Genomic DNA, 27495 nt, shown 5'->3' with positions numbered 1-27495 from the left:
TTATGATTAGAATCATGATTTTGTTCGAGCTTTTAAATACTAGATATCGAGTAAGAAGTAGATACAAATGCTACAAAAATTACAAAAAATACAAAAATGTCAATCTTTCCAATCATTTTACAAAAAGTCAAAAATAACTTTTATAACTCGAATCATTTTAATAAAACAATAAACATGCATGAATGGCGATGAAATGTTCATTGTAATACATCTTGAACAAAACAATTTTCATTCAATCATCAAAAATAAAAATTGATAACAGCAATGTGTTGATGAAACATTGACAGACTAAAGTCGTCACCACACTGCCTATTGGATGTATTACAATTTGTTGATCATTTGTGCAGAAATGTCAACCATAAGGTCTGTGACTTAATTTGATGCTTACGATAATCGTTAGTTAAATTGTGTTGAAAGTTTCATCAGGCAAGGATGGCATGAAAAAATTATATTTTTTGTGTTTCATTGTTTTCTTTGACTAACCTTGAAGATCAATTGACGCAAGTGAGGATATTTTTTTTATTCATTCAAACTTTTTATTATTTTCAAATCGGTGAAATATATAATAAATCGAACCAATGATGGCTATAGGCTGTTTAAAGCATTTTTGAACACGGTTTTGACAATTTTGTCATTCTTTTGCCAGTATAATTATGTTAAATACTCAATTTTTAGTTGCACTTTTTCATTTTGATTGTTTAGCTTTTAACTAAGAAAAATACCGATATTTATTGCTATTACAAATCGTGCAAAAAAATGAATTTTTTCAAGTTCTGGGTGAAAACAGATTTTTAATGTCGACTTCATTTTCGAATAAATATAAGCCGGAGAAAGGTAAAAACTCGTAATTTCTATTCATGGTTAACTGTTTGTTAGACAGCTGGGACAACAGTTTAAGGCACAATCCATTCTTTGCTACCTAGGTCTTTATCTACGCATATCCAGTCGATCTTACCAGCTTAGCTGGAAATCCATCAGAAATGCAGTACGGCAGGACGAGTACGTGGAGTTCACCAAAGTCCGTCTATTCTTTCAAGAAGAACGAGCAACGATTAGTTATTTCACTTTCCATGTATTTTTTGCCATACTGTTGAATGGTAGAGTTACCGAAACCAAATTATTATAATTCATCAATTATCGATAGCAATCTATTGCTAAGGTAACCTTTACTAACTCGTTTCCCGTTAAGCGTGAGCCAATCTAGTATTATTGGTACTAATCAATCTTTAAGTCCAGTCTGTTAGTTAGTTTTGTTCAACTTTATTTTTTTCAGAGAAAGCTTGTGATTAACTAGAGTTAGTTAATTGATCTTGTTTAACTTATCTGCTTTACGTATAATTTTCTGTACATCAATTCATCAGTAAAAGATAACTGAATTTATCATTCATTAGACGCAATTACTGGAGGCAAATTAGTAGTGATTTGATTGACAACTTCTTTTGTAAAAAGCCATGAGTCATATCACAATTCGGTGCAAAATTCATGCACTCACAGATTAGCTCAGCAACATTAAAAAAATTTTCAATGAACCATCAATCTAGGCAACAAAAATGTTTTCCCTTCACTCAATATTATGGAATGTGGATTCTGCAATTTTTCCCAGTCGCTTTTTTCATTAATTCATCAGAGATTTGAATTCTGAAGAGAGATTTTTTATTTTTTCGTGGATTTAGGGTGTTTCCGATGAAAAATGGATCGAGTTATCTAGATCCAAAAAAGTCGATTAAGATCAATTTACATCGACATTTTTGGACTTAATTTGTCCTAAAAATGATCTAACGGCTGAAAAAAACATTCACAGGTCAAAAGAAGTCACCGGAAGTAAATCCAATTAACATTTCACCGGAAAAATCCATTGTGACGTCACAAAACGTCAGAATTTATTGACATTGAATCGGATTCTATCTCAATAAATTTTTCATCGGAAACACCTTTAGTTGAATTGAGTCTTTCATGCTGATCAATAATGATATGAATAACAAATTCAGTTGAATTAGAGTTAGTAGAATCTTTCCATTTATTTTCCCTTTTCAGAAGCCATGAAAATGAAGTCAATTTAAAGTTTTAATTTTTCAAATCACCCATCAGAGTTTTGAATGTGGTGATCAAGTGAACCAATATCTCGAATTAATAATAAAGTTTATTAGCATAACTCGTTGAAAATATTTGTATTAGATAACAGCTTTCAAACTCTTTGACCTTCAATTTTGACGGTACTAAGGTCGACTAAATTATCAATTAGCTATTCTTTTACGTTAACATGGTATCTTATTTGTTTAATCATTTCCATCTAAAGCTAGAATATAAACCAGACACTGCCTCTTTTTCATTCAAAGGTACATTGAATTCACTAGAACTAACAAGGGACGTCAAAGGTCTGATCAATCGATATCAAAAATTCATTGTTAGCTATCGGTAGATTAGACCTTCTCGAAGACCAATAAAGCGAAATTAGCTTCCCACTTTTCGATTTCGGCATTTTATCGTTTTTTTTCTAAAAAAATTTGTATGCTTTTCTATGGGGATTCGTATTTGTTTTATAAGATGCATCCAATAAATGTTATTGTTGTGCAATAAAAAGTTCACTTTAATAAAAAACAAATACAAACCCTCATAGAAAAGCATACAAATTTTTCTAGAAAAAAACGATAAAATGCCGAAATCGAAAAGTGGGCAGCTAATTTCGCTTTATTGGTCTTCGAGAAGGTCTAATCTACCGATAGCTAACAATGAATGCTCGATATCGATTGATCAGACCTTGGACATCCCTTGTGAGATAAAGTGTTGTAATTTGTGAAATTAGATCTTGGTCATTCCGTGGTTACGAATCTGTTAATCATGGTTAAAGTAGACTGGCATCATGTTTCAAAACAATATGCTAAGGCTACAAATCAACTCAATAGGTGATGCTAAACACACTTGACATGTAGAATTTGAAAGGCCAAATGAATCTTCTGATTTGATTAATCAACAAAGCGAAGCACAGATTTATCATAGCTGTGTCATGTATAAAATACACTTTTTTCTTGATTAAAACACGTTGCAGACGAACGAATTGTGTCGTCTCTAACACTTGTTCAATACAATTATAACTCACTAGTGAGCCGAACAGGGCTCATATTTTTGGTTTTTAAATGGTCTTGTTCCATGTTCTGACATCAGAATTTGGATTTCATAATCATTTTGTTGCTGGTAGTATTGAGATGTCCGGGTTTGGGACACCATCTTGCCGGGTCTGCGACAAATAATTGGAAACAATTTCCATTTCCACAATCACTATGCCAAATTCAAGGTGAGGATTTAATTTAATTGAAGTTTATTTCTTTTTATCTAATTATTTATTTGTTTATTGCTAAAGAGATTCGATACCTCTGACTGCCGCCTTAGATAGAATATTATCTTTCGTGGGATCCAAAGACATTGAGGTCCCATATTGGCTTAAGAGAACAGTGAACACCGCGAAAGAAAAGATAGAAAGTGCAAAGATGTACAAAGAGAAATATGCCGTTCAGAAAGAAATATATAAAAGAAGCCAAAGAAGATAGATTAGAACTAGTACAAGAAATTGAGGAGTTGTCGAAAATTTTTGAAGGAACACATAACAGGGTGGGAAATCTACTGGATAACAATCTAAATAAAGAAATAGAAACAAAAAATGCTGAAATAGCAATTTTAGAAGAAGAAAAAAACGAACTTATGGCCGAAAGAAATGGCATTGATTCTTTTTTGAAAAGATTGACTTAAAATGCGATAAGCATTTTGGAGGCCTCAAGAGGAATTCCTAGCACGAAATAATCGATGGGCTGAAGCCCGAGCACGAGAGCTCGAGCAGAGCTGCCATTTGTAAAAAAGAACTCATTTAAGCAAAAAAAAACAATAAAAAAGCTTATTTTTTATATAAAAATTGTCTTTAATTTATTCGTCCCAGACCCGGACATCTCAATCCTACTGTTGCTTAACTGAAGCTTCAATGAATAGTTAAATATTTGAATTTGTCGATTGCTTTATTAAAGCCTGAATGTCAGCCTTCAACGCGATTGTTAGTTCTAGATCTTTATCAGAAGGATTAAGTTTTTAATCTGCAACAAATAAACTAAAAATTGAGTATTTAACATAATTATACTGGCAAAAGAATGACAAAATTGTCAAAACCGTGTTCAAAAATGCTTTAAACAGCCTATAGCCATCATTGGTTCGATTTATTATATATTTCACCGATTTGAAAATAATAAAAAGTTTGAATGAATAAAAAAAATATCCTCACTTGCGTCAATTGATCTTCAAGGTTAGTCAAAGAAAACAATGAAACACAAAAAATATAATTTTTTCATGCCATCCTTGCCTGATGAAACTTTCAACACAATTTAACTAACGATTATCGTAAGCATCAAATTAAGTCACAGACCTTATGGTTGACATTTCTGCACAAATGATCAACAAATTGTAATACATCCAATAGGCAGTGTGGTGACGACTTTAGTCTGTCAATGTTTCATCAACACATTGCTGTTATCAATTTTTATTTTTGATGATTGAATGAAAATTGTTTTGTTCAAGATGTATTACAATGAACATTTCATCGCCATTCATGCATGTTTATTGTTTTATTAAAATGATTCGAGTTATAAAAGTTATTTTTGACTTTTTGTAAAATGATTGGAAAGATTGACATTTTTGTATTTTTTGTAATTTTTGTAGCATTTGTATCTACTTCTTACTCGATATCTAGTATTTAAAAGCTCGAACAAAATCATGATTCTAATCATAATACCAAGTTATATTGGTAGATACAAGTTACAAAAAAGTTAATCATGATCGGACTTATTTGTTTGATTATTGTTAATTCAATTTTCCAATGTTCGGGAAAAATTATTTCCTTGAATTCTAGTGATTGGAATCTAAAAGATGATTCTGGACAATGTAAGTAATGAAACATTAAATTTTACCGCTAATCAGCTCTGGTTAACTCTTTTAACGGTCTTTTTTAGATGTAATCGATGGCGCTACTGTTCCTGGTGGATTGTATACAGAGCTTGTTGATCATGGAATCATTGGTGATCCAAACTATGGTTATGATGATTACAACCAACGTGTTTGGTCCAAGAAATTGTGGACATGGACAAGAAATTTCGATGGTAAGTACAATGAAACGGTTAGCTTTTTCAATGAATTACCTTTCGTTACTTTTCCTCTATCTTTACTTATAGTCAGCAGTGATGATCTTAAATCTTCCAATGAAATTTACCTCGTTGCTCATGGTATTGACACTGTTTCAAAGGTCTACATCAATGATCAAGTTGTTGGGGACACCAACAATATGTTCAGACGATATCGATTCAAGGTTAATGATAAACTAAAGGCTGGCTCAAACAGTATCAAGATTGAGGTATACAATCCCTACGCTTATGCTCAAGAGCAATACAATAAATTCAAGGGTCAATATGGTTACGATATGGTTCCTCAATGTTTCCCTGATGGTTCAGATTATGGTGAATGTCATGCTAGCTTTATCCGAAAGATGATGTGGGGATGGGGACCTGCTTTCCGTACCAGTGGTATTTACTTGCCTGTTGAAATTGAGATTATCGAATCCACAAATAAATTGGAAAACTTCTGGACTACAATTACATCATTAGATGAAAATAAATGGTCTGTTGACTTGAGTTTAGCTTTATCTCGACCAGAGTCTGGTAAACAAGTCAATGTTGAAGTTACCCTTTCAACTAATGATCCCAACTACGAAAAGGAGTTGACTATTTACAGTGGATCCATCAATACTGATTCATCTACCGATACTTATCGTATTTCTAGCATTCCTGTTGAAAAATCTCGTGTTGGTAAATGGTGGCCAAATGGAGCTACATATGTGCAAAACAATCAAATTGTAGCTCGACCTCGTACCTTGTACAATGTTAAAGTTACTCTTAAGCCATCAGATGGATCTAAGCAACAATCAATGGTAAAAAGAACTGGATTCAGGGAAATTAAATTGATCCAAGAGATTCCAAAGGTAGATGGAAAAGATTACCCTGGACTTTCATTCCGATTCGAAGTAAATGGAGAACCTTTCTATATCAAGGGATCTAACTTCTACCCAACATCAGTCCACACTGAGAATGAAAACCGAGACAAGGATTACGTTAAGAAGACTTTACAAGCCGCTGTTGACTCTCAACAAAACATGCTTCGTATCTGGGGTGGAGGAATCTATCAAACTGATTACTTTTACGATTTAGCTGATGAAATGGGTCTTCTTATATGGCAAGATTTCATGTTTGTTTGTGCTACTTATCCTACTGATCCAGAGTTTTTGGATAATGTTAAGGTTGAAGTTGAACAACAAGTTACCAGATTGGCTCATCATCCAAGTATTGCTATCTGGTCTGGAAGCAACGAAAATGAATTGGCCATTGGTACACATTGGTGGTGGCCCAGATTGGAAGATAAATACTCAACCTATGTTGAAGACTTTAAGAAGTTGTACACAGAAACCATAAAAACAATTGTTTTTAAATATGACACCACTCGTCCATATGTTGTTTCAAGTCCATCCAATGGAGCTTTCACTGAACAAAATGGAGGTTTCTCGAGTAACGCTGATGATCATTTCTATGGTGATATTCACTTCTATTACCATGAAGCTGATGCTTGGGAACAAAAGAATTACCCTGCTGCTCGATTCATCTCAGAATTTGGTTTCGAATCATTGCCATCTTATGAATCGTATGCTACATCAGTTCCCGAATCCGAGCTTGTCTATCCTTTCAGTGGATGGTTAGAGCATCGAGCTAGTGGTGATCGTCTTAAGGAAATTGAGACAATGGTTGACTATTATATGGGAAAACCAACTGAAACTGGTAAAAATGGTTATCTCAAGATGACTTATTTATCTCAAATTCTTCAAGCTGTTGCTAATAAGCGTGAAATGGAATTTTTCCTTCGAAATCGTGAAATCAATACTGCTGATGGATCTGGGTTTACTTGGGGTGCCATGTATTGGATCTTCAATGATATTTGGGTTGCTTCTGGTTGGTCAACCATTGAATTTGGAACTGCTAAATGGAAGATGGCTCAATATTTCCTCAGAGATTCATACAAGCCTGTATTTGGACAACTTTATACAGAAAATGATCAATTGAAAGCTGTTATTAATAACGATGTTTCTGGTAAAGTCAACGTTGCCGTTACTATTAATGTTCATCAACTTGATTCATTCAACAAACAAACAATTGCAGACCAAACTAATGATGTTGACAGGTAAATTGTTTATCATCAAATCTATTCAAGTCAATTGATTTCATTTTTTTTGCTATTCTCTATGTAGTTTCAAAGCCACCGTGGTTTATGATAAAAAATTGAGTGAAGCTGTTAGTTCTGATTTGAAGAACTGTGTTGTTGAACTTAAATACAACACTGTCCAATCATCAGTAGCTGATTTCAATTCTGGTGAAAATTTCCTTCTATTGGCCAAGCCCAAGGAATTGAACCTTAAACAAAGTAACATTAAGATCAATGATGTTTCAAAAGACGACAGCGATGCTGGCAAAAAATCACTCAGCAGTTATTCAAACATTTATAAAATCAATTTATCCACCGATTATCCAGCTTTATTCGTTTGGCTTGATTTCAAGGTAGGATCTGGAATTGATGGAGTCTTCTCAACTAATGGATTCAACATGCTTGACTCATCTAAAGAAGTATTCTTTGGAACTAACAAACAAATCTCGGTCGACGATATCAAAAACTTATTGACTGTCACTCATCTTAAAGAAAATATTAACTAAACTATGATTTTATCGTTTTATGTGTCTATCCACCATAAGGTGAACGAAAAGCATGATATTATCATCTTGAGTCTTCAATAAAATTCATTTGAAAAGTAAATTATGTATTCCTGGTTTCAACGCGAACCGATTTCAATGTTTAGTGTGTCATTGATTTCTTCTCGTTAACAGACAATATAGTTCGTCGTCTTTTCATTAGCGTATAAGTTATTTATTGTCGATCGGTATGTATAGATCGATGGGAAAGCTATAATATCCCGCGAGGCCTCTTGCTACACTTTGTTTTGTGTCTTACAATGCTTCATATGTAAAAATTGAAATTCTAGTTTATCTTTGATTTGCTAACCGAAAGATTTCGAGACAATTAAACACTCATAAAACTAATTGTTTTATGATAAATTTTTATTAGAATGACCTCGCTTACTTCCTTTGTTAAAACTCAAAACACGTAAGATTTGGCTATTTGTTCCTCTATTTGACCCTTCACTTTCTACATTTTGGTGCTTACAGTATTTATGACATTCTTTGATTATGCAATGAAATATATATTTATTTAAGGTATTAATTGTTTATTTTAAAGTAATCAATTATTGCATTGTAAATTGGATTTGTATCAGCATTGGGCATCATTTTTTAATAAACTGGTCAATCAATATTGGCAGTCTTTTTGGTTTGTTGCTATGAAGTAATCGGTAGAGACACCAGCTTTATTAATCAACAAATCGGTCAGTTCAGCATACTTTTCAGCATCCATGGTGTTAGCCCTGGATAAGATGACACCAGTTTCTGTGATAATAATGAAAGTTGAATTATCATCAGTCGAATCGATTTGCATAATCATTGAGTTTATCAAATTGAGAGATATAATACTTACGAACTGGAGATTGAGAAGGATCAAGGAAGCAAATATAAGCAGCTAGATAATTATCGAAATCAGTATCGACCAAATAGACGTTAATTGAAGATGACGTAGCTGTAAATATGAAAATAATAATCAAAATCATTATTGATTGCAATGAAAAATGATGCTCTTATTCACATCTATTGTTAAATTAACGAATGTATGATACAAATGATGAAAGTAAAGCAGACAAAACTACTTACTGTATGGTGATGTGTGAAGTTTAAGTAAATTCTGATTATCAGTACGTTCGACTAAACCAACACCATAATTCTTTGAGCCACTAGACGATGGATTAATAATTTGCATTACAAACAATTAAACTCAATTGATTGTGTCTACTTACTCTGGATCAGTTGCGTTCATTGTAAGATTGAAGTTTCCATCCTTTTTTGGAGTGAAATCCGCGGTAACACATTTTGGTTGATTTTCGGTTCCAGAAAAAGTTGGTCCAGCAATTTGATACCATCGGCCGGCAATCTAAACAATGAAACACCAAATTAATGGATGCAGTTTAAAGTATTGGCTAAATTTATTAAATAATTATAAACGTACTTTGGCAACATCAGAGACAGGGACAGTTGGAGGAACTGGGCATTGAGCAAGAGTTGAAGAAGCAATAGCAAAGACCAGGATGAGAGTGGCGATCATTTTCATATTATAATAGTTTCTGCACGAAAAATTGAATGAATGTTTGTTAATGAAACTTGTAGAATAACTAATGCTAATGTGTTTCATTTCATCGCTTTTTATACTCTATTTCATGACACATTCACTCTGCACAGTACATGCACTTGTATTGTATCGATTGTCCAACATGACTCACCAATGAATAAAACTATTTTCAAACAATAAATATTGAAATCACGTTGAAAAGATAAGTTAGATATATATAGATCTACGTTAAGTCTGTTATTTGTAAATTTCATGAGAAGGATGTGAAGATTATCGTCACTATCATCTCAAATTTAACGAGAAATTCGATTATTGATTCCTGGAAAAAATTCTTCATTCCTTTGGTTGGAAAGATTTAAATGTGTATCCAAGGGGTAAAGAGTTTGATTAACGATAATTTATTATTGCCAGAAAGTATGTTGCAATGGGAATTGGCCAGTTTTTAGGATCAAATTAATCACTTCATGCAAAGCTGTACCGATCATTTGCTAACGATTTTTTCTTCTGAAATTAATTTCATGACAAATATGTGGACGAATAAGCGTTTACTTATCGTAGTTCAATTTGATTTTTAGCTGTTGATAGTTGAAGAAATTGTGCATGTTTTCATAAGATTTCAATTGACTACGTAGATCTGTCGCAGGGTTGAAAGCAAGCAACTTAAATAACTAGAGAACATGGGTCAGACAGTAATAAGATATCATAGTCTGTCGATTTTATGTTGAACATTTTCAATAAACTTTCAAATTGTGATCAAATCGTTGCTTGTTTTTGTTGTAACATTCAACCTCGTTCCTGTGAAATCAACATAACAAAGAAAGATATTACTTATCAAATTAGAATATTTTCAATTCTCATCTGAAAACACAAAGGTTAGACCACACTGGGAATAAGGAATTTTTCCAAGTAATCGTCGAATTTCTCGTTAATTTTGACGTGATAGTGGATTTAATCTTCATTCCCATCTTATGAAGTTTAACAATAACAAACTTATCTTTAATCTAACTTATCTTTTACCTTGATTCATGATTTATTGTTTGTAAAGGGGGTTTTCTTTATAGCTGAACCACTCATGCAATATATTGCGTTTTGTGACCAAACTGAGTGAATTTCAAAGCAAAAAGCACAGTATTGATGCCCTGCTTCAGTACCATTTACGAATATATAGAAGCTCATCTCAGTCAATCAGGTTCTTGTAAAACTTCGAGTTTCAGATTAAGAGCAAAATCTTTCAACGTTACAATTTGACTCAATTTTATGCTTTTAAATAAGGTTCAATCTCAACTTCAACTAATATTTTAACATATGCCTTAAAGAAATAAAGGTAAGGTCCTAGGATTGGTAACACTGGCGTGGCTTCACAAGACTTTTAAATTTTTATCCAATGGAATTAACTCTGAGTTTCCTGGTGAGTTGAAGTTTTATTGGCACTCTTAAATTCATTAATATTAAATTATAGTTGATTATGCTAGTTAGATCGATATAAAAATAGTTAGATCGGCTAAGAAATTAGAGTCAACCATGCTTTACTCACTTGGAAAAATAATGATTAACCCGCCAATATGTCATAGTCTTTTACCAGAAAAACCAGGATATTTTAAAGTAATCAGTCATCACTTTGTCACCTTCATTTGCTTAATCCTCACGCCACCCTTACCCTTTACTTTTGTTAACCGCGTTTTCTTGTTTTATTTTTAATTTAAGACTGTCCATGATCAATTATTATTAAATATTAATGAATTTAAGAGTGTCAATAAAACTTCAACTCACCAGGAAACTCAGAGTTAATTCCATTGGATAAAAATTTAAAAGTCTTGTGAAGCCACGCCAGTGTTACTAATCCTAGGACCTTACCGAAATAAATTTCACAAGATTATTAATGCAACAATTTTTGCCACTGTAAAAGTAACTGACTAACTAAAGAAGCAACAATTGGCTGATAATAGAATTTAACCTGTGAAAAGGAATGTTACGAATATTTTGAGTGCGAATCTCTAAAAAACTTCATGGTTAGAAGGCTGAAACTCTCAGGGAATGAAGATACAGTAGGTCTCAAAAATAACCAACCAGGGTTAACTTTTTAATGGAAGATGATAATTGAAAATTTTTTGGGAAATTATTAGTAAATTATCAGTTGAGTTCGCAGCAATAAAAAAAAATTTTCTAATCAGTTGATTAGTCAATTTTTTACGACAGTTTCGTCTTAAAAATAAGCATCGAAAAACGCTAAAAGAAACTTTGCAACATTTTTTGAATATGATCCCGAATTTAATTAAGCAAAGTACCCAAGGTATTGAATTTTTTGATGATAAGGTCGAAGCTTGAGTGAAAATATACCTAAATATTAAGAAATTGATCGATAAAAAGCCAACTTAATGACCTGAGGTCACAAAAAGCGCAAAATACGCTGAAAAATAGTGGATTTCACTTCGTCGAAAATTAATCACTCAATTATGATAAATGATGATAATACCTTATTCCGATAGTTCTATTTAGTTCAATTTTCAGTTAAAAGTCTAAATACTAAGACCACTGAAGGAGGCGGTTGTTCAAATTATCTGTTGAAAGTGGAATCAAATGGAGAGAAAAGTAAAGAATTCAGTTCGACTGCGGTAACGAAAGGAACAAGTGGATCAGGTACTTGGAATAATTGTGTTATTCTAGGTTCATCAGTTTCAACATCAACTGCAGCTGTGGCTTCCTCCAGCACTAGAATGTAAGTTTTGCGTGAAAGAGTCCTAGTCAAGCACACTAATTGGTTTTGACCAATAATTAAATTCTCATCACTCTCAGAAATTTCATAACCAAGTCCAATCTAGATCAGTTAACTAACTCAAGTTAATTCATCTGAAAAATGCAGTTGAACAAGGGTAGCAATTGGTATGTATCACCACAAATTGACCTTTGTCAATTTGACAATAAACTTAATTGTACCGCTATTGAGTGTTCATTTTTATGTGAAAACACCAGATGGAATTGCATTCTGTTTGTAATTTTTTCTGCTTCGACATCTGTCGGGCAAAACTGTAATAAGTTTGCATTGTGCTGCGCTGTGGTGTCCGCCTCACGTGAGCTCTTTTGTCAATTTGAAATTAACATATTTTCGTAAAGAAGACATAAAAGTTCTGTAAGGTTTCGCATTCGGTCATAATCTTGCTCTCAAGTTAAAACATTTTAATTATCTCTCGGTTCCCGTTTCAAAATCTAAAATTTTCCCTTCAAAAAGGAGAAAAGAACATACAGTACACGCCAAAAGTTTAGGAATCGCGATTTTATTTGGTTAACTCAGTCGTTTCACTTGCAAAATTTACCAAAATTGGCACAAATATTCCAAATATGTTTATGAACAATAGTCTGATGAATTTTCATCAAAAATAAAATTGAAACTTTCTTTTTCTCTATTTATTGTAAACTCGTTAAAATAAATGCGACAAAAGTTTAGGAATTCTCGATTTTTTTCGATGAACCAATCTAGATAATCTTATGAATTTTTATCAAATTTTTATTTACTTGACTATATATTCGCTTGACAGTCAATAGCTCTCATTTTACCATTTTTATTGCGAATTCCGTTATTTGATTTTGAAGAATTCACAATGATTGTCACTGTTTCTCCGTTCTTGAAGCTATGTGAAAAGATCTTTTAACATCAGGATGTCATCACGTGATCCTTTCTGATCGATTAAGCATATTCCTTTTGTCATTTGGCTCATTTGCGTGTTTTCGTTCTGAATCCCATTGTTTCCTATGGAAGAATTCCCTTACTTTGAACGCTGATATCTCGAGAACCGTTTATCTGAGCACTTTCAGCATAAGACCATCGGAAATTAGATCTTTGGAACTTTGATATGGCCTGATAAAAAATTAGAAAAAATCACGCACAAAAAAATGTGACACTTTTTCAACTTTGATGATTTACCGAAAAACACCCTGTATTCGAAAAATTTCCAAAGTAGCGCCATACAAAACTTTCACATTTTTTCTATCGAATGGCTTATAGCATAGCTCTCTAGTATTTATAGTTGCTGAGTTATAAACGCGCCAATGTAGGGATAGTTCATCCGAACACCTAGTATAAAGATGTGAAATTGCTTACTTAATTAAGAAACGGAAAGAAGATTCAAGTTGAGGAATCAAATGTTGAAATTTTTTCTTTAATCAACATGTTAGAAGAGATGACTCTGACTTTACCTTCCGAAAATCATTCATTGTCAAGGAACATAAAAATTCAAAAATTTAAAGAAAGTTTGATTAACTCGAATTCCGAATTAAAATTAATTCCGAATCTATTTAGCGATAAACGCAATTCACTTCATTTTTTCTTCTTCATATATTATAGCCGTTATGTCGCTTAACTTTTAACGGATGAGATGGGTGAGATGAGAAAGAAAGATAGTAATGTAGAAATGAAGATGGAGAGATGCAATTATTTATTCAAAGAGAAACAATTTTTTATCAGATTTAGTAACTTATGTTACTCATAATTTCGATTCAGAATTGATTTCGATCAAACATAGTACCGCTCCAGTCCCATTTGTCTCTCCAACAACCTTTTGGAGCCAGTTCTCGCATCTTTTCATTGAATAAACTAACATCGGTGAATAGATCTGGCGTTCCAGTAGAGAAACAACGAGAAGTAATTGAAGTAAGGTAAAATCTTTCATTCATTTCATATCGCATGAATGGTCCTTCAGCGCATCGATCTCCTTTAGTAGGATTCAAAATACATACATGTGTTTGGGTAGCAGGAGAAGGACACTTGGAAGCTAGATTAAATTGAAATCATCGAAAATCATCAAAAATAAAATTTTGTTTTTAATCAACTTACTTGGGTAATATTCACGTCGGTACTCTTCAAAACTTTTACCAGCTTTTTGACTTATAAGGGTGGTCCCAGGCCAAAGCATTTCGGCTGGATCTAGCAAACAAATGGGTTGGAATTGCGAGCCGACTGGGGAATCCAAAGTTAATACAGCAAAATCATAGGCACCAGTCTCGTTGTTATAACGCTCATCAACCCAAATGGATGCGATTGATTTTGTTGAGTTATCGTTCAAACGAGCTCCGAGTGATGATGCATCTGAACCGGAAAGGCAATGAGCAGCAATAACAGCATGTTGATCATCAATCAATGCAGCACCACAAGATTTTAAATTTTTATTTCTTAATTGGACGTAAAGAATCATGATAAAATTAGGTTAAAAAAGGGAAAATAAATAAATTATAAATTGTCATACTTACTCAATAACCACATACCAAGGGAATCGACTCAACAAGCCTTTTGATCTTCCCATCATTGTGTAATCAGGCCGACCACAGTCTAGACAAAATCATGAGTTAATTTTCAATGTTATCAGTTGCTTAATTGTTTCACTGACTTACCACATGCGAAGGACTGATTGATCAAAAGGACGAAGATGGAAGCAAACAAAGTTAAATTCATTGTAACAGTTGAGTGATTAGGATTTTTATTGATACTTTAAATGAAACTGTTGATGATTCTTTAGCTTTTGCTTGAGTGATTAAAATTCGGTAGTAGCTGATTCTTTTATAGCTAAAATCAATCGAAAACAGATGATTCTTAATTAGTGTCCATGTGTTTGCTATGGAAAAAAACAATGTAAGGGATTTCCCTTTATTCTTAATTTCAATTAAGATTGACAAAGGACTATGGTCGGAAAATCACGATTTTGAGTTAAGCTCTCAGACTTCGTATCTCGATAGGGGCTAAAGTGAAGATACTTTTTATGAATGAATTTTTTCTCTGTGATCAACAGTTTTTGAGAAAATCAAGGTCAAAGTTAACAATTCAAACGCGTTTTTCTCAGCTTGTGTTACTATCTATGCTTTGATTTTTCATATTTAATCTTACCTTCAATAATACTATCGAAAAATATTAAAATAAATCACCTAACTTTATCAGAACATGGTAAACCAGAACGAAGGGCTATTCATACGAAACAGGTGTGCACAAAACTGATAAGGCTGTGTGGGCTGATTCTCCGTATTTAAGCTTTATATCAAAATTGTAGTTCGGCTAATCGAAGGTTTTTTTGATTTTATCAACAGTTATCTCAGAACAGAGGTCATTGTTATGAAATCTAAGTATCAATAACTCATGGCCTACATTACTTAGAGGTACCATTATTGAAGTATAACATATGATTAAGGTTCATGTCAATGCCGAAAAATTCTCAAGGTCATTAAAGGTCATTTAGAAAAAATTGATTTAATATGTATACTTATACACTTTATATTATTATTAATGTCATATGTACGATTATTTTAGCACCAATGTATATAGCATCCTTTTAAAAGCACAAAAACTGTGTTTTTTCGGAGTCCTCGTTGAGTACGCTAAAGAGTCCTCGTTGAGTCCTCTCTATGCGCTACACCAATGCGCACATCATATATTTATGTCAGTTGTACAAAAGTCACCATTCAGTTAACATCTATAAGTCCTTATTATTCGTTTATCATCGTTTCATAGTTTGCTTCTCATTGTGTTTAATACGGTAAGTTTTGTGTATAGTTTCAATCAGCAATTTTCAACCATCGGATTATTCTGTGTTTTATAGTGTTGCCAGTGGAATATTTTCATCTCATTTCATAAACCAATAGGAAATAAATAATCAAGGTAAACACCTAAGGTAAGCATTTTCGTTTATTCCACTACCCATTGCCCTTTTTTCGAACTCCCCCGTCTTTCTTGCATACCGAATACGAAGAGATCAAGTGCATGACCGTGTACCCCAGGCTCGCCAGAGTTCTCTGGTAAGTAGGGCGTGACGTACCCGAGGGTGTCACATAACAAGCCTGAAGATGAAGTTATTCAACCCACAAGAAGACAATTGTTGACTTGGTTTCGTAAGGTTCATTCTTTTTATTTTGCTATCATTTCATATCAGATGTCAGAAAATTGCCATGTCTGTGGACGAGCTTTGACAAAAAGAGGCAGAAAAAAATGCCAGAAAGAGCTGTTGCTGCTTTATATGACTGAAATGCAGAAAAACACATATCATCCTGATTCTTGTTCAGTTTGCCGAAGCTGTGCTGTTGCTTATGAGGCATGGAAAAGAAATAGATCTTCAGAATCAAACCAATACCGCGAACGAGACCAAGAAATAGCATCAAGTTCAGCTTCTGAATCTTCTGGCACTACACCTTCAGTCTCTTCTGCGAGTTTATCAGAATCTTTACCATCTAGTGCAGGATCATCTTCAGCTGGGCCATCACGAAAACGTCGTTATAGATCCGACCTGCATGTCAATATGTCAACTGGTTGAAAAGTTATCAGGTACCGACCAAAAAGAGGCCACTGTTAGAAACAGACGAAATAAATGTCATATCGTGAAAAGCCGTTGTACATTTTTTGTTTATGCTAAAAGAATAATTTTGATCCAATCGAAATCAATTTTGAACATGATCTGGTCATCTGACATTCATTCGAAGTTAAACTACTTAATAGCGATAAAACGTGATAAAGGCATTGTAGAAGTTTTTCCTTCTGTAGATCGCTAGAGTACATTGATGTGTATATGTATATTAAGTTTCAGCACTCTAGCTTGATTAGTTTACGAAAAATCGCCCAAAATTGTTTCAACTTTGAAGCGCGATTGTGGCCGAACGCGTCATCCTAAAAGACTTTTAACAAAAGTTAACAGTGTTTTTTCAACCCCCCTATCATAATATCAAATTAATTTCAAAATCAAATAAGGTCGATTTTTGGTGGCAGATACCCCTTTTCAAAAACAGATTTTCATTTAGTTTTGTGCTGGACAAGGTTAATGAAGCTTTGGCTTTAGCGAAGTTGGCGATTGTTTCAATGATTATCAGCTGGTAATGCACTTACTTCATAAAAACAATTTACGGTGATTCCAATGTAAGTATTTGATTCGTATTTTATAAAAATAGTCAATTAGTAATTTCCTTAAGAGAGAGAGAGAGTAAAAAACGTTTCCTTAAGAGCATAGTAGAGTGTAGTTGAACGATTCAATCATCGGAAAGTTTTGAGATCACCAGATCGAGCTTAACTAGAATTGTGCACTTTATGCTTGTTTCTGACCAAAACGAAATATGGAAAGCATAGATCAAAGCCAGTTTTACCAAAAGGCATAAAGATGCAAGATTGGCCTTTGCAACTGAAATGATTTAATGAATAAAGAATGAAGGGAATTCCTTTACATTGTTTTCATAGTGAACACATAGACACTAATTAAGAATCATCTACTGGACACGAATCTTATCCAATATCGATCTATCAAAGTTAAGCTAAGTTAAGTCAATCTACCTAGCAGTTATGATATGCAATCCAAGAGTTCTGAAGGAAATTGCTCTCGCCATTCAATTGAAGCAATTAAGAAATACTATTCTGTAGTTCAGCTACTATCGAGTTTAATTTTGAACCGAGTGCGAAACTTGGCAATTTCTTTCTTTTTTATTCTAGTATTTTCTTTCAATATCCTTTACAGCATTGATAACTTCATTTTTATGGTAGCCTTTAAGTTCAGTCTGTTTGTTAGTTTTGTTCAACTTTATTTTTGCAACTCTAGCTTACAATTAACATGTTAGACTAGAGTTAGTTAGTTGATCTTGTTGGCACTTACCTGATTTACGTATGATTGTCATATTTCACAGCTTTGAAATGGCTCAAATGCTTAGAAACAATTACTTGAAGTGAATCATTAATGATTTGATTGACAAATTCAGTTGTATTAGAATCTCTTTCTTTTATTATCACCTTTCAGAATTCATGAGTCATGACAAATGATTTTCGATTAAGTACTCGAAACATCGACCGGCCTAAAAAGTACAAAATAACTCCAAAATTGATAGATTTTGATGATTTTGGTCTTCACTCGATCATTTAATTTAACAGTTGCACGGGAAACAAAACTTTAGACATATGAACAAGATTCGATGTAGCTGAAAAAATACATCAATCGATGCAACTCTTCAAGGCCTTTCAGTTGAAGTAAAATCTAAAAAGTTCGGATGCGTCGTTTGAAAGGTATTCAATTTTGTTCTCGATGTTTTAATTTTTTACCATCCAAAGATCCAGTTGTAAAATTGTCGAGTCAAATGATTTTCCAAACTTTATATACACCCTTTACCTAAAATTGTCTTTCGATGCGATTACCATCTTTTAAAATTAGGAAGGATACTGTTTTAAATGGTTTATAAAAGAGCTTACAATTGTCTTCGCTAAACAATAGTTAATAAGCTGGTAAAGATGAAAATGTCCAATAATGATTCATAATTCTGCCATGATCGACCATTCAAGCCATTTGATATTTAAATCTTAACACAAGGAGAAATAATCCATTTTCTGAATGATTAAGAAAGTGCTAGAAGAGTTTGATGTTTTGTGAATAAAAGCAAAGAGACAAAATTTTATGAAAATAACAAAATGAAAAGGTCAGAGACAGAAGTTAGCGTCGATATGAGAAAAACTGTATCAATAGTGTTTCGTTGTCTAACCAAAATCAATTGATAAAATATAAACAAAAGAACAATCTAAGGCGTTTATTGCGATTTTAGGATTGCATGTTAGTTAATGAATCTAAAAGATGATCTCAATTAACATTGGCATCATTTTCAAACTTACAATAACATAAGTAAATTGAATTTGTTACAGTTGATTGTGTTTGTTAATGAAGTTTCAACATGTTATTTTCACTGCTGAACGAAAGAAACAAAATGCTGTTTATATTATCAAATGTAGTCATTTTACTTTCAACAATTAAAACAGGTAAGACTAAGATATCCATTGATTAACCGAAAATATAAACTCAATCCATTTCTACTTCAACTCATAACAAACATAGAAAGTGCTACAGATTTGGTGGTTTTACCGTTAAGCATACCTAGCAAAAGCGCTAACATTCACGCTACTTTAAGTGATTCCGTAAGTTGACCAACCAAACAATTGTTACAATTTTTAATTCTTAATTCTATGCGTATTAGAATGGAGCCAACAAGTATTTCATCCAAGAATCAATATCCGCTTCTGATACAAACATCAAAGGCAAAATCGTGATCTCAGGTGAAAAGGATTCATACAACGTCTATTATAATACTGATTCTGATTTCAACAAGGACCGCTTGGTTATTCATGGTAAGAGTTTAAGAATTGATGAATTGGAGAAATAATAAATGATTTTCTGTCACAAGTTTGGATCTATGAGAAAATTGTTTTTTGACCACAATTTGTCGATAAATAAGATTATTTCACTCATGACATTCACTAAGAAGTTATTTTATTACTAAGAAGTATAATACTAACAATTTTACTTTTTTCGTGATCTAAAGGTACGAATTGTTTAGCATTCGCTTTCAAGAATAATTGGGATGAAACTCTACCAGGAATCAAGAAACCTGTGACTAATCTGGTACTCTTAATGGGACCTTCAATTTTGTATCGATTTGATCATTCCTCACTTGTTTGGGTAAGTATTTCAACAACATTATGAGAATGTTTAATCAAATTCATTTGTTGAACGACAGAAATCAGTTGCACATAAAAACATAAGAGGAACCATGATGAAAGGGGCGACAACTGACATAAATGGAAGATTGAAAATCACTTATTATTACAAAAGTGAGTAGAAACTAATTGATAAGATGAACCAAGTTCAACTACTCTCATCCTTTTTATTTGCAAAAACTAGAGCATTATGCAGACGATTCCGGAATTAAACACCCAAGTCGAATTGAGTTCAGTGGTTATGATCCATATTCAACTTCATACAGTAACAACGAGAATCTTATTCTTGACATTTACCTTCAAAATGAGAACGATTATGATGAACTTGCGAATGAAGTCCAAGTAAGTAAACTTCGTCAAAACCCTTAAAAAGATGAAAGTGGATATTATTCAAAAATAAATAACTGCATCTCTCAATCAGAATTGAAATTTGACTTTTTCTTGAAGTAAAGTAAAACGCCATTTCAAATATTGAAGAGTTGAAAGATTTTCTCATTTACACATTTGACTCTTAACCTCAGCCTTTACCTGGAATTGGGTGTCCGTATTACTTGTCCACAGATGGGCCTTCATTCCCTCAAATGAAAACTGATTATGTACATTACACTATGTACGAGTACATTCAAGGTTCAACTACTACTCAAACATTCAGTGAGGTTAGTTTATTCAGTCAACTATTTCCAATGTTACTTTCATTTTCATTTCAATTTCAGATTCATGCATCACGAAAGTTCTACTTATTGCGACTAAAAGCAACTCTTCTTGGTGTAACAACTGAAGCTATTTATGATTACAACCTTGGCGTCTCTTACCTCTTTGAAGAGTATGGAGGATGCAGAACATTACCTTTAGATTTAAATGCACCTGGAATCAGTTATTACACTAACTTCAATCTGCTAACTCTTCTCCTCATTGATTCTCCTTACAAATATCTCGGAAAGCTAAACTTGGTAAGTAATCAACAATAATTTACCATCAATAATAATCAGCAGTAATTTTATGGATGGAATTCAATTGACATTGATTTCATTATTCAATACATATTTCAGGGGAGTTTAATCATTTAATAATCTTCATATAATGAATCTAATAATCGCTGAATTGGGGAGTGAAAGATGAGAATGATAGCCTAACCTCTATTATGCACAAAGATACATTCACTGAACCAGTAGCTGCAGTAGCGAATATCAATAGGAATTTTATTTTTATCAATTTCGATACAAAAAAATGAACAGCTTTCAATCCAGTTGCTAAGTGATAAGGAATTTTCATCTCATTTACAGTAATCAGTGATTGCTAATCACTTTCTAGTTTCGTCTATTTTCAAGCGATCTCTTGTTTTTCAGATACTTTTAATAGTTTTTCAAATCCTTTTTCATGATTATGAAAATTTTTGATTGACTTTTGCTTGATGAGTTCAGACTTTACTAGTTGAAATGGCCTTTTGCTGTTAAATCATCATAAATTTACCTTTGAATAAGAAATCTAAGCATCTAAATCATCAGAATCAATCAAATAACATTAAAAACGTTAAGAAACAATCATAAAGCCTTTTCTAAAGTTAATATTGATTGCGTTAATTAAATTTTTAATTATGAAAAGAAGGGAGAGAAAAAGAGAGTAAAAAATTTGTAAAGAAAGTAAAAAGAAAGTGTCTTTGTCACGCCATCTTCTGTCACCAGAAAAATTTTTCGTTGAGTGTATTGAATTGCTGTCGCTTCTTCCTTTACTCTTTGCCAAAGAGTCTTTGGCTGTCTGTCAGTTGTTTGAAGCAAAATCGAGGGTTAACTGTAAGATGTATTGGTCAATCGATAAAAATTAAACTAAAATTAATACGTTAACTAGTCTGATGCTGAATAATCACCAAACAATTAATGTTTAAATTTGATTTTCCTAAGTAACAACAAAATTTTAGAAGATAGTTTGATAATTGTAACGATCAAGATTAAATGTAAAGTTGACAATAACAAAGAGTAAGGTAATTTACTCTTTGGACAATAACAATTCTGAAATAATTTTTTGAAATTTTCTCAGGAACATCGATCTGGATTTCCAGTAGACGCATGGGAAACAATCAGATATGATATTAATATCAATGGGAGAAAGGCCGATAAAGCTGTCATCACTCAATATTTTGCTGAATCGGTAAGTTTGTCACTATTTTAATAACGTTAAACTATTTTAACTGTAACTACTAGTAATATTGCAACAGCAAATAAATGCAATTACAAAATAATAAAGTGAAACAGATGTAAATGTAGTGAAAATAGTGAAAATAAGGTTATTATCACTAAAACAGATGTTTTTCTTGTGTAACTCAATTTTTTATATTTCTCACTCAATTTGTGCTAAAATATTCAATCAAAATGGCTTTTAGCATGACAGCGAAATATTTGTTGGTTATACACTCGTCAGTACCACAATTGCCATCTATCAATTGGATCCATCGGTAAGTATTCATTTTAATGATTATGATTTGCAAAAGATTAATGTTTCTTTACATATTTTTGTCTTTTTCTAGAAAAAGACTTACACATTGACGGATGGAATTACAAGAGATTTCATCAACTTTGAACAGGCTGGATCTGAAGATGAACTTCATGATATTTTTTCATTAAAAGATTGTAAATACTTGACCAGTGATAAAACATTGACCCTCGCCTTCAAATTACAACGTGAAGGTATGTTATAGTCAATATTTACCGTTTGGCAAAACTGAGCTGCAATCTTGGGTTGTTTCAATGCAGTCGACGAAGACAACATTTTTCTTAGAGATTCAGATTTCTAGCTATTTTCGGTAAGAGTAAGGTTTTACGGACTAAGGTGGAGCAACATGGGACATTTAAATTTAGATCCAATCAGGTTAATCTTTTTAAATTGAATCTGAAATAAAATAAAAACAAAGAAGAAAATAGATTAATTATTATAAAGAAAAATACTTACTTTGAGGAGAATAAATGTAATTACGGAAATCGTTTGGTAATCCTTTGGGTTATCGTCTGGTTAACTATTTCCTATTCACTAGTCACTGTTTCTTATGAGTTGTTATATTTACAATATATATTACATATTTAGTTATGGCTTTTTCTAACCAGTTTTATGTTAATTTAACACCATTAAATTTTGTTGACAATTTGTCTGTCTCCGAAGAGATTGAAAAAGGTTTCAACTTTGCTGTAACCTTAAAACTTATACCAAACGGTGAGAGTTATAACTGTGTCAAAACTGATGGGTGTGATGGAATTATGATTAAAACTCAATGTAAATCAACAAAATTCAATTACATCTATCGATGTCGGAAGTGTTCAAAAAAAATATCACCAGCAAGTGGAACTTGGTTTTCTAATTCTCATCTTACCATAATTGAAAGTCTATTTATTATCTACCTTTGGTGCTCAGAGGCAAAAAACAAAACAGTTAAAGACTTTACCTTTTTTAATAAACAAGCAGTATGTGACCAGAAGAAGAAGATAAGAGAGGTGGCTGTTAATCACTGGTCATCCAATCGAGATTCCATTGGTGGTGAAGGAAGAATAGTAGAGATAGACGAGTCACAAATTCATAAGCGGAAGGCTAATGTTGGTCGAGTTCTCAGTAACCAAATAAATGAGATATGGCTTGTTGGTGGAGTTGAACGAGGCACAAAAAATTGTTTTTTATCAATGGTAAAAAAGAGGAACAAAGAAACTCTTAATGAGTTAATTAAATATTGGGTAAAGCCTGGAACAATAATTTACACAGATTGTTGGAGAGGCTATCTTGACTTGAATAGTCTTGGTTATCATCATGACACCGTCAATCACAGTGTAAATTTTTTGAATCCCGAGGATAGAAATGTGAATACACAGAAGGTGGAACGCTTTTGGAAAAGCGTTAAATCAAATATACCAAAGGAAACTAAAGCTATTCTCAAAGAGGAATATATTCACGAATTTTGTTTTAAATATCAGTATTTTGATGGTAAATCTCTTGGTCTAAGGTTAAAAATGATGATTGAACTAATTGCTAGTTACTACCAAAGTCCATTGTTGAAGCAAATCAATATAAACTAAAAGAAGAGAAGAGACAATTTTGATTAATCATAAATTTCCATTAAAAACAATTGAATTTAAATGAATATAAAATATTCACATGTTTGTAAATTTAATATCAATTTACCCATTGGTTAGTAAAAGTGTGTGATTTTTAAGCTCCACCTTAGTCCGTAAAACCTTACTCTTACCCTATTTTCTAGTGTTAGCAGATTTGAGTATTTAATTTGGCTTATTCTCTGAAGATGAAAAACTAGTGCTGATTTTTTTGAATAATTGTAAATATGATTTATTAGCAACCTTCCAAAATTTGCCATTGACTGTAATGAAAGTCAAATAATAAAATCATTTAAATACAATGTAAAATGGATGCAAGATGGAAGGCTATTTAAGGCCTATTGCTAATTGATCTTAAGTAATTATAACTGATAATTTTCTTTTCCACTTTCAGGTGACAATCGTTCTTCACAAAAACTAACGACAAGTCAACTTTACGCGTTGAAACAAAGGTTCATGTCTTCCATTATTTCATCCGAAAATATCAGCCCACTTCGAGTGGATAATCTTCAATATAATTTCAATGACGCACAACTTGAAATAGAAGTGACAATCCTGGATTCACCTAATTTGCAATGTAATTTAAATTTGACATTTGACATTAATACATTTTAATTCAATTGTTGAAATTTTTTTCAGATATTTTCAACTCTCTAACTATGTCTGTTAGTGCAGATACATTTAAAAAGATGAAAAAGGTCCAAGCAAGCACTGAATTTGAATGTCTGGACAAATTATCAAAATCTCAAGATACAATCACGTATATATCTCTGAACCTGGTTATTTTGATTCAAATGGAAACTAATAATTTTGCTTTTCTTTTCTTATTCAGTGTAGTAATTTATAGACCATCAGATTTTTCTTGTGGATATTTGACAAATTTTGATGATCTCAAGGAAGATACAGAAATAGGAGAACCATGCAGCATCTATCACTTTCCTTTACATAATTTGCATCGCATTGATCAAGAAATACCACTCGATCAAATTCAAAATACTTTTTTGAAAAACGTAGGAAAACTTTACCCTATGAATAGTGAATATAATGGTAAGTGCTTCTCCGCCTTTAGCTATAATGAGCCTACCGGTGAGATAATTCCACTTTTGAGCGCTTATAGCTTTTGAATCCTTCACAAAATTTTAATCAAGTACCATGCAGCAATATCAATTGTTTTTTAAACAAAACACAAAATTCTCTGATCGTGGAATCCATTATCTCCATTATATCCATTATCCATTCCAACCATTATCTTAAGACTATCATAATTTCACGAGTTAACTAAACAAAATGTTCAAATTTTCCAATTAAATGGTATCAATTTTAAATGTGAGATTCAAAAGTGTGAATAAGCACTCGTGACCACGAAACTAGTTCTTATCAAAATTTGTTTTGTATTTTTTTCAAGCTCAATCTTATAGATTAATTGATGTTATCGATAAAACGAAAAACCACGGAACCTCGGCTGATGACTTACAATCCAAAATAAGATCTGATGCAAAATTAAATGGAAATGATCAAGCTACTGTGACTGTACCAGATGTAAAAACTTTAGCTGGTTGTTATCGAACCTGTCATAATTCAGAGCAACTTAAATGCAATACCTTCTCATTCTGTTCAAATGGTGACTGTAGAGTCAGCAGCTTATTAACTGAAGACTCTTTTAATGAATCGCACGTTGAACAAGATAAAACATGTTCTATTTACGCTTTAAATGTTATCAATGATTACTTAAAAGTACCTCAAAGGAAATTGAAAACACAGACTTCAATCGCAGTCGACAAAAGTATTTACTCTTGTGCAGAATCTTGTCATGCTTCACCTGATTGTTTTTCATTCCAATATTGCAATTATCATTGCAGTTTTGGTGGTGTTTATTCAGATGCAGCTACTGAATATGATGGAGAGTGTAGCGTATTTCTTCGTAAGTATTCTTGAGCATTGTTGGCGAGTTTCTGTATTGTCTAATTATTGTTTATTTATTTCTTTTTCATTACATTTTGTAATTTACTTAGCCAAAGTATCTGAAAAGTACCAAAAGACTGGCAACAAAATCGTATCAGATGTGCTTTACACTGAAATTAATTTAAATTTTGAACAATGTGCATCATTATGCCATGGATGGTCCGATGGTGACACTGAGTGTAAATCATTTAATTATTGTCCTAAAAGTAAAACAGAAAGTTCTTGTTCATTAACTCAATTTTCAGTTAAAAGTTCAAATACAAAGACAACTGAAGGAAGTGATTGTTCAAATTACGAGTTGAAAGTGGAATCAAATGGAAAGAAAAGAAAAGAATCAAGCTCAACAGCTCAAGGGACCAGTGGATCAGGTGCCTTCGGAATAATTATGCTGTTCTTGTTTGTCGGTGCTTTATTGGGATTCGCTGCACCATTTGGTTATACAAAAGTTAAAAAAATACGTAATGTTTCAGAAGCTGAGGAAAATTTCACTTGGACAAAACAAGTAGACGAACATGCTGAGAATATCAATTGAATCTCAAGATCTCAGGACATGAAATTGTTAATCAATCGCTGCAAATCTTCGTACATCTTGTTATAATAACGAAAAAAAATTATCATGTTCACAAAATGCAACAAAAGCAAGAGAATTCGATTAAGTCGTTTTAAAAAACTTGCGAGCCACTCTGATAATTTGCCAAAACATGGTGATAAAATCAATTCATTAGAGTTGCAATAAGCTCTCGTGATGTTTTTTTCAATTAGTAATTTTCCCAAAAATTATTTGTGTTAAAATACATTTTTGTATTTTTAAAGCAAATCTTTATTTTGATTCTCGGATGGTATTCCGTTGCGCACCAATCACCATAATCTCATCATAACCCAGTTAGTCCATAATTGTATTCAGACGATGAGCAAGTCTTACAATTGTTCGAGAGCGATTCCCTTCATTTTCTTTCTTGAGTTGTATATTATAGCCATTACATTGCTTCCATTCCGATGCTAATTCGGGGTTGGACGAGATCAAAATAAAAGATAGTAGTACAGAAATAAGATAGAGATATGCAATCATTTATTCAGAAATTAACACTTTTTTCAGATTAAGTAACGTACATGTATATTACTCATGATTTCGCTGTACTCATACTAAAGTTATTATATTATTGTTTAAATTGAATTTTTTTGAATAAATGGTTTGTATTATGCTTTCAGGAAATTAAGTTGTTTTTCCAATTAACAAAGGTCAGTTTTTCGTGATATCCTTTGCAGTATTGATAACTGCATTGTTATGGTCGCCTTTGAGTGCAGTCTGATTGATAGTTTTGTTCAACTTGCACAGCTTTCAAATGGCTCAAATGTTTGGGAACAATTATTGAAAGTGAATTAATAATGATTTGATTGACAAATTCAGTTGTATTAGAATCTCTTTCTTTTACCTTTATTTTCACCTTCCAGAAGTCATGGTCATGACAAATGACTTGCAAGTATTTAAGTACCAGAGAACTCAATTTGAGTACTCGAGAGAAATCGACATCAATCAAAAACTGGGGAGTGAAAAATGAAAATGATAAGCTAACCGCCATTGTGCTCAAAGATATATTC

General features: G+C 32.5%; 5 protein-coding genes across 5 annotated transcripts; 3 read left to right on the top strand and 2 right to left on the bottom strand.

Annotated features, from left to right (window-relative positions):
• The first annotated feature begins 4758 nt into the window (after positions 1–4758).
• LOC107365791 (beta-mannosidase) lies at positions 4759–7884 on the top strand. The gene is made up of 4 exons (XM_015933361.3): positions 4759–4920; positions 4989–5135; positions 5208–7257; positions 7325–7884. The coding sequence occupies exons 1-4, from the start codon at positions 4812–4814 to the stop codon at positions 7782–7784; spliced, it is 2766 nt and encodes a 921-aa protein (XP_015788847.1). The 5' UTR covers positions 4759–4811; the 3' UTR covers positions 7785–7884.
• Positions 7885–8305: 421 nt separating this feature from the next.
• On the bottom strand, positions 8306–9396 carry LOC107365802 (apolipoprotein D). The gene is made up of 5 exons (XM_015933374.3): positions 9241–9396; positions 9032–9165; positions 8889–8968; positions 8659–8757; positions 8306–8570 (listed from the first exon to the last, which is right to left on the bottom strand). The coding sequence occupies exons 1-5, from the start codon at positions 9340–9342 to the stop codon at positions 8434–8436; spliced, it is 552 nt and encodes a 183-aa protein (XP_015788860.3). The 5' UTR covers positions 9343–9396; the 3' UTR covers positions 8306–8433.
• A 4377-nt stretch (positions 9397–13773) lies between these two features.
• LOC107365730 (chymotrypsin-1-like) lies at positions 13774–14870 on the bottom strand. The gene is made up of 4 exons (XM_015933285.3): positions 14743–14870; positions 14602–14680; positions 14189–14523; positions 13774–14126 (listed from the first exon to the last, which is right to left on the bottom strand). Exons 1-4 carry the CDS (start codon positions 14801–14803, stop codon positions 13852–13854), a joined length of 750 nt encoding a protein of 249 aa, XP_015788771.2. The 5' UTR covers positions 14804–14870; the 3' UTR covers positions 13774–13851.
• An 855-nt stretch (positions 14871–15725) lies between these two features.
• Positions 15726–17742, top strand: LOC112539234 (uncharacterized). The gene is made up of 3 exons (XM_089269757.1): positions 15726–15875; positions 15939–16010; positions 16269–17742. The coding sequence occupies exon 3, from the start codon at positions 16269–16271 to the stop codon at positions 16644–16646; it is 378 nt and encodes a 125-aa protein (XP_089125883.1). The 5' UTR covers positions 15726–15875; positions 15939–16010; the 3' UTR covers positions 16647–17742.
• A 1160-nt stretch (positions 17743–18902) lies between these two features.
• On the top strand, positions 18903–27109 carry LOC107365789 (uncharacterized). The gene is made up of 16 exons (XM_015933360.3): positions 18903–19111; positions 19188–19267; positions 19327–19477; positions 19672–19808; positions 19867–19960; positions 20031–20188; positions 20368–20502; positions 20560–20796; positions 21881–21991; positions 22224–22295; positions 22368–22527; positions 24329–24511; positions 24574–24694; positions 24767–24981; positions 25340–25855; positions 25947–27109. The coding sequence occupies exons 1-16, from the start codon at positions 19027–19029 to the stop codon at positions 26426–26428; spliced, it is 2937 nt and encodes a 978-aa protein (XP_015788846.2). The 5' UTR covers positions 18903–19026; the 3' UTR covers positions 26429–27109.
• The last annotated feature ends 386 nt before the right edge of the window (positions 27110–27495 follow it).

This window comes from Tetranychus urticae, chromosome 3 (assembly GCF_039701765.1).
Source record: "Tetranychus urticae isolate SD_2017Ah chromosome 3, NJAU_TeUrti_SD_1.0, whole genome shotgun sequence".
NCBI lineage: Eukaryota > Metazoa > Arthropoda > Arachnida > Trombidiformes > Tetranychidae > Tetranychus > Tetranychus urticae.
Note: the sequence above shows the minus strand (reverse complement) of the source record. Positions and strands in the feature narration are given on the sequence as shown.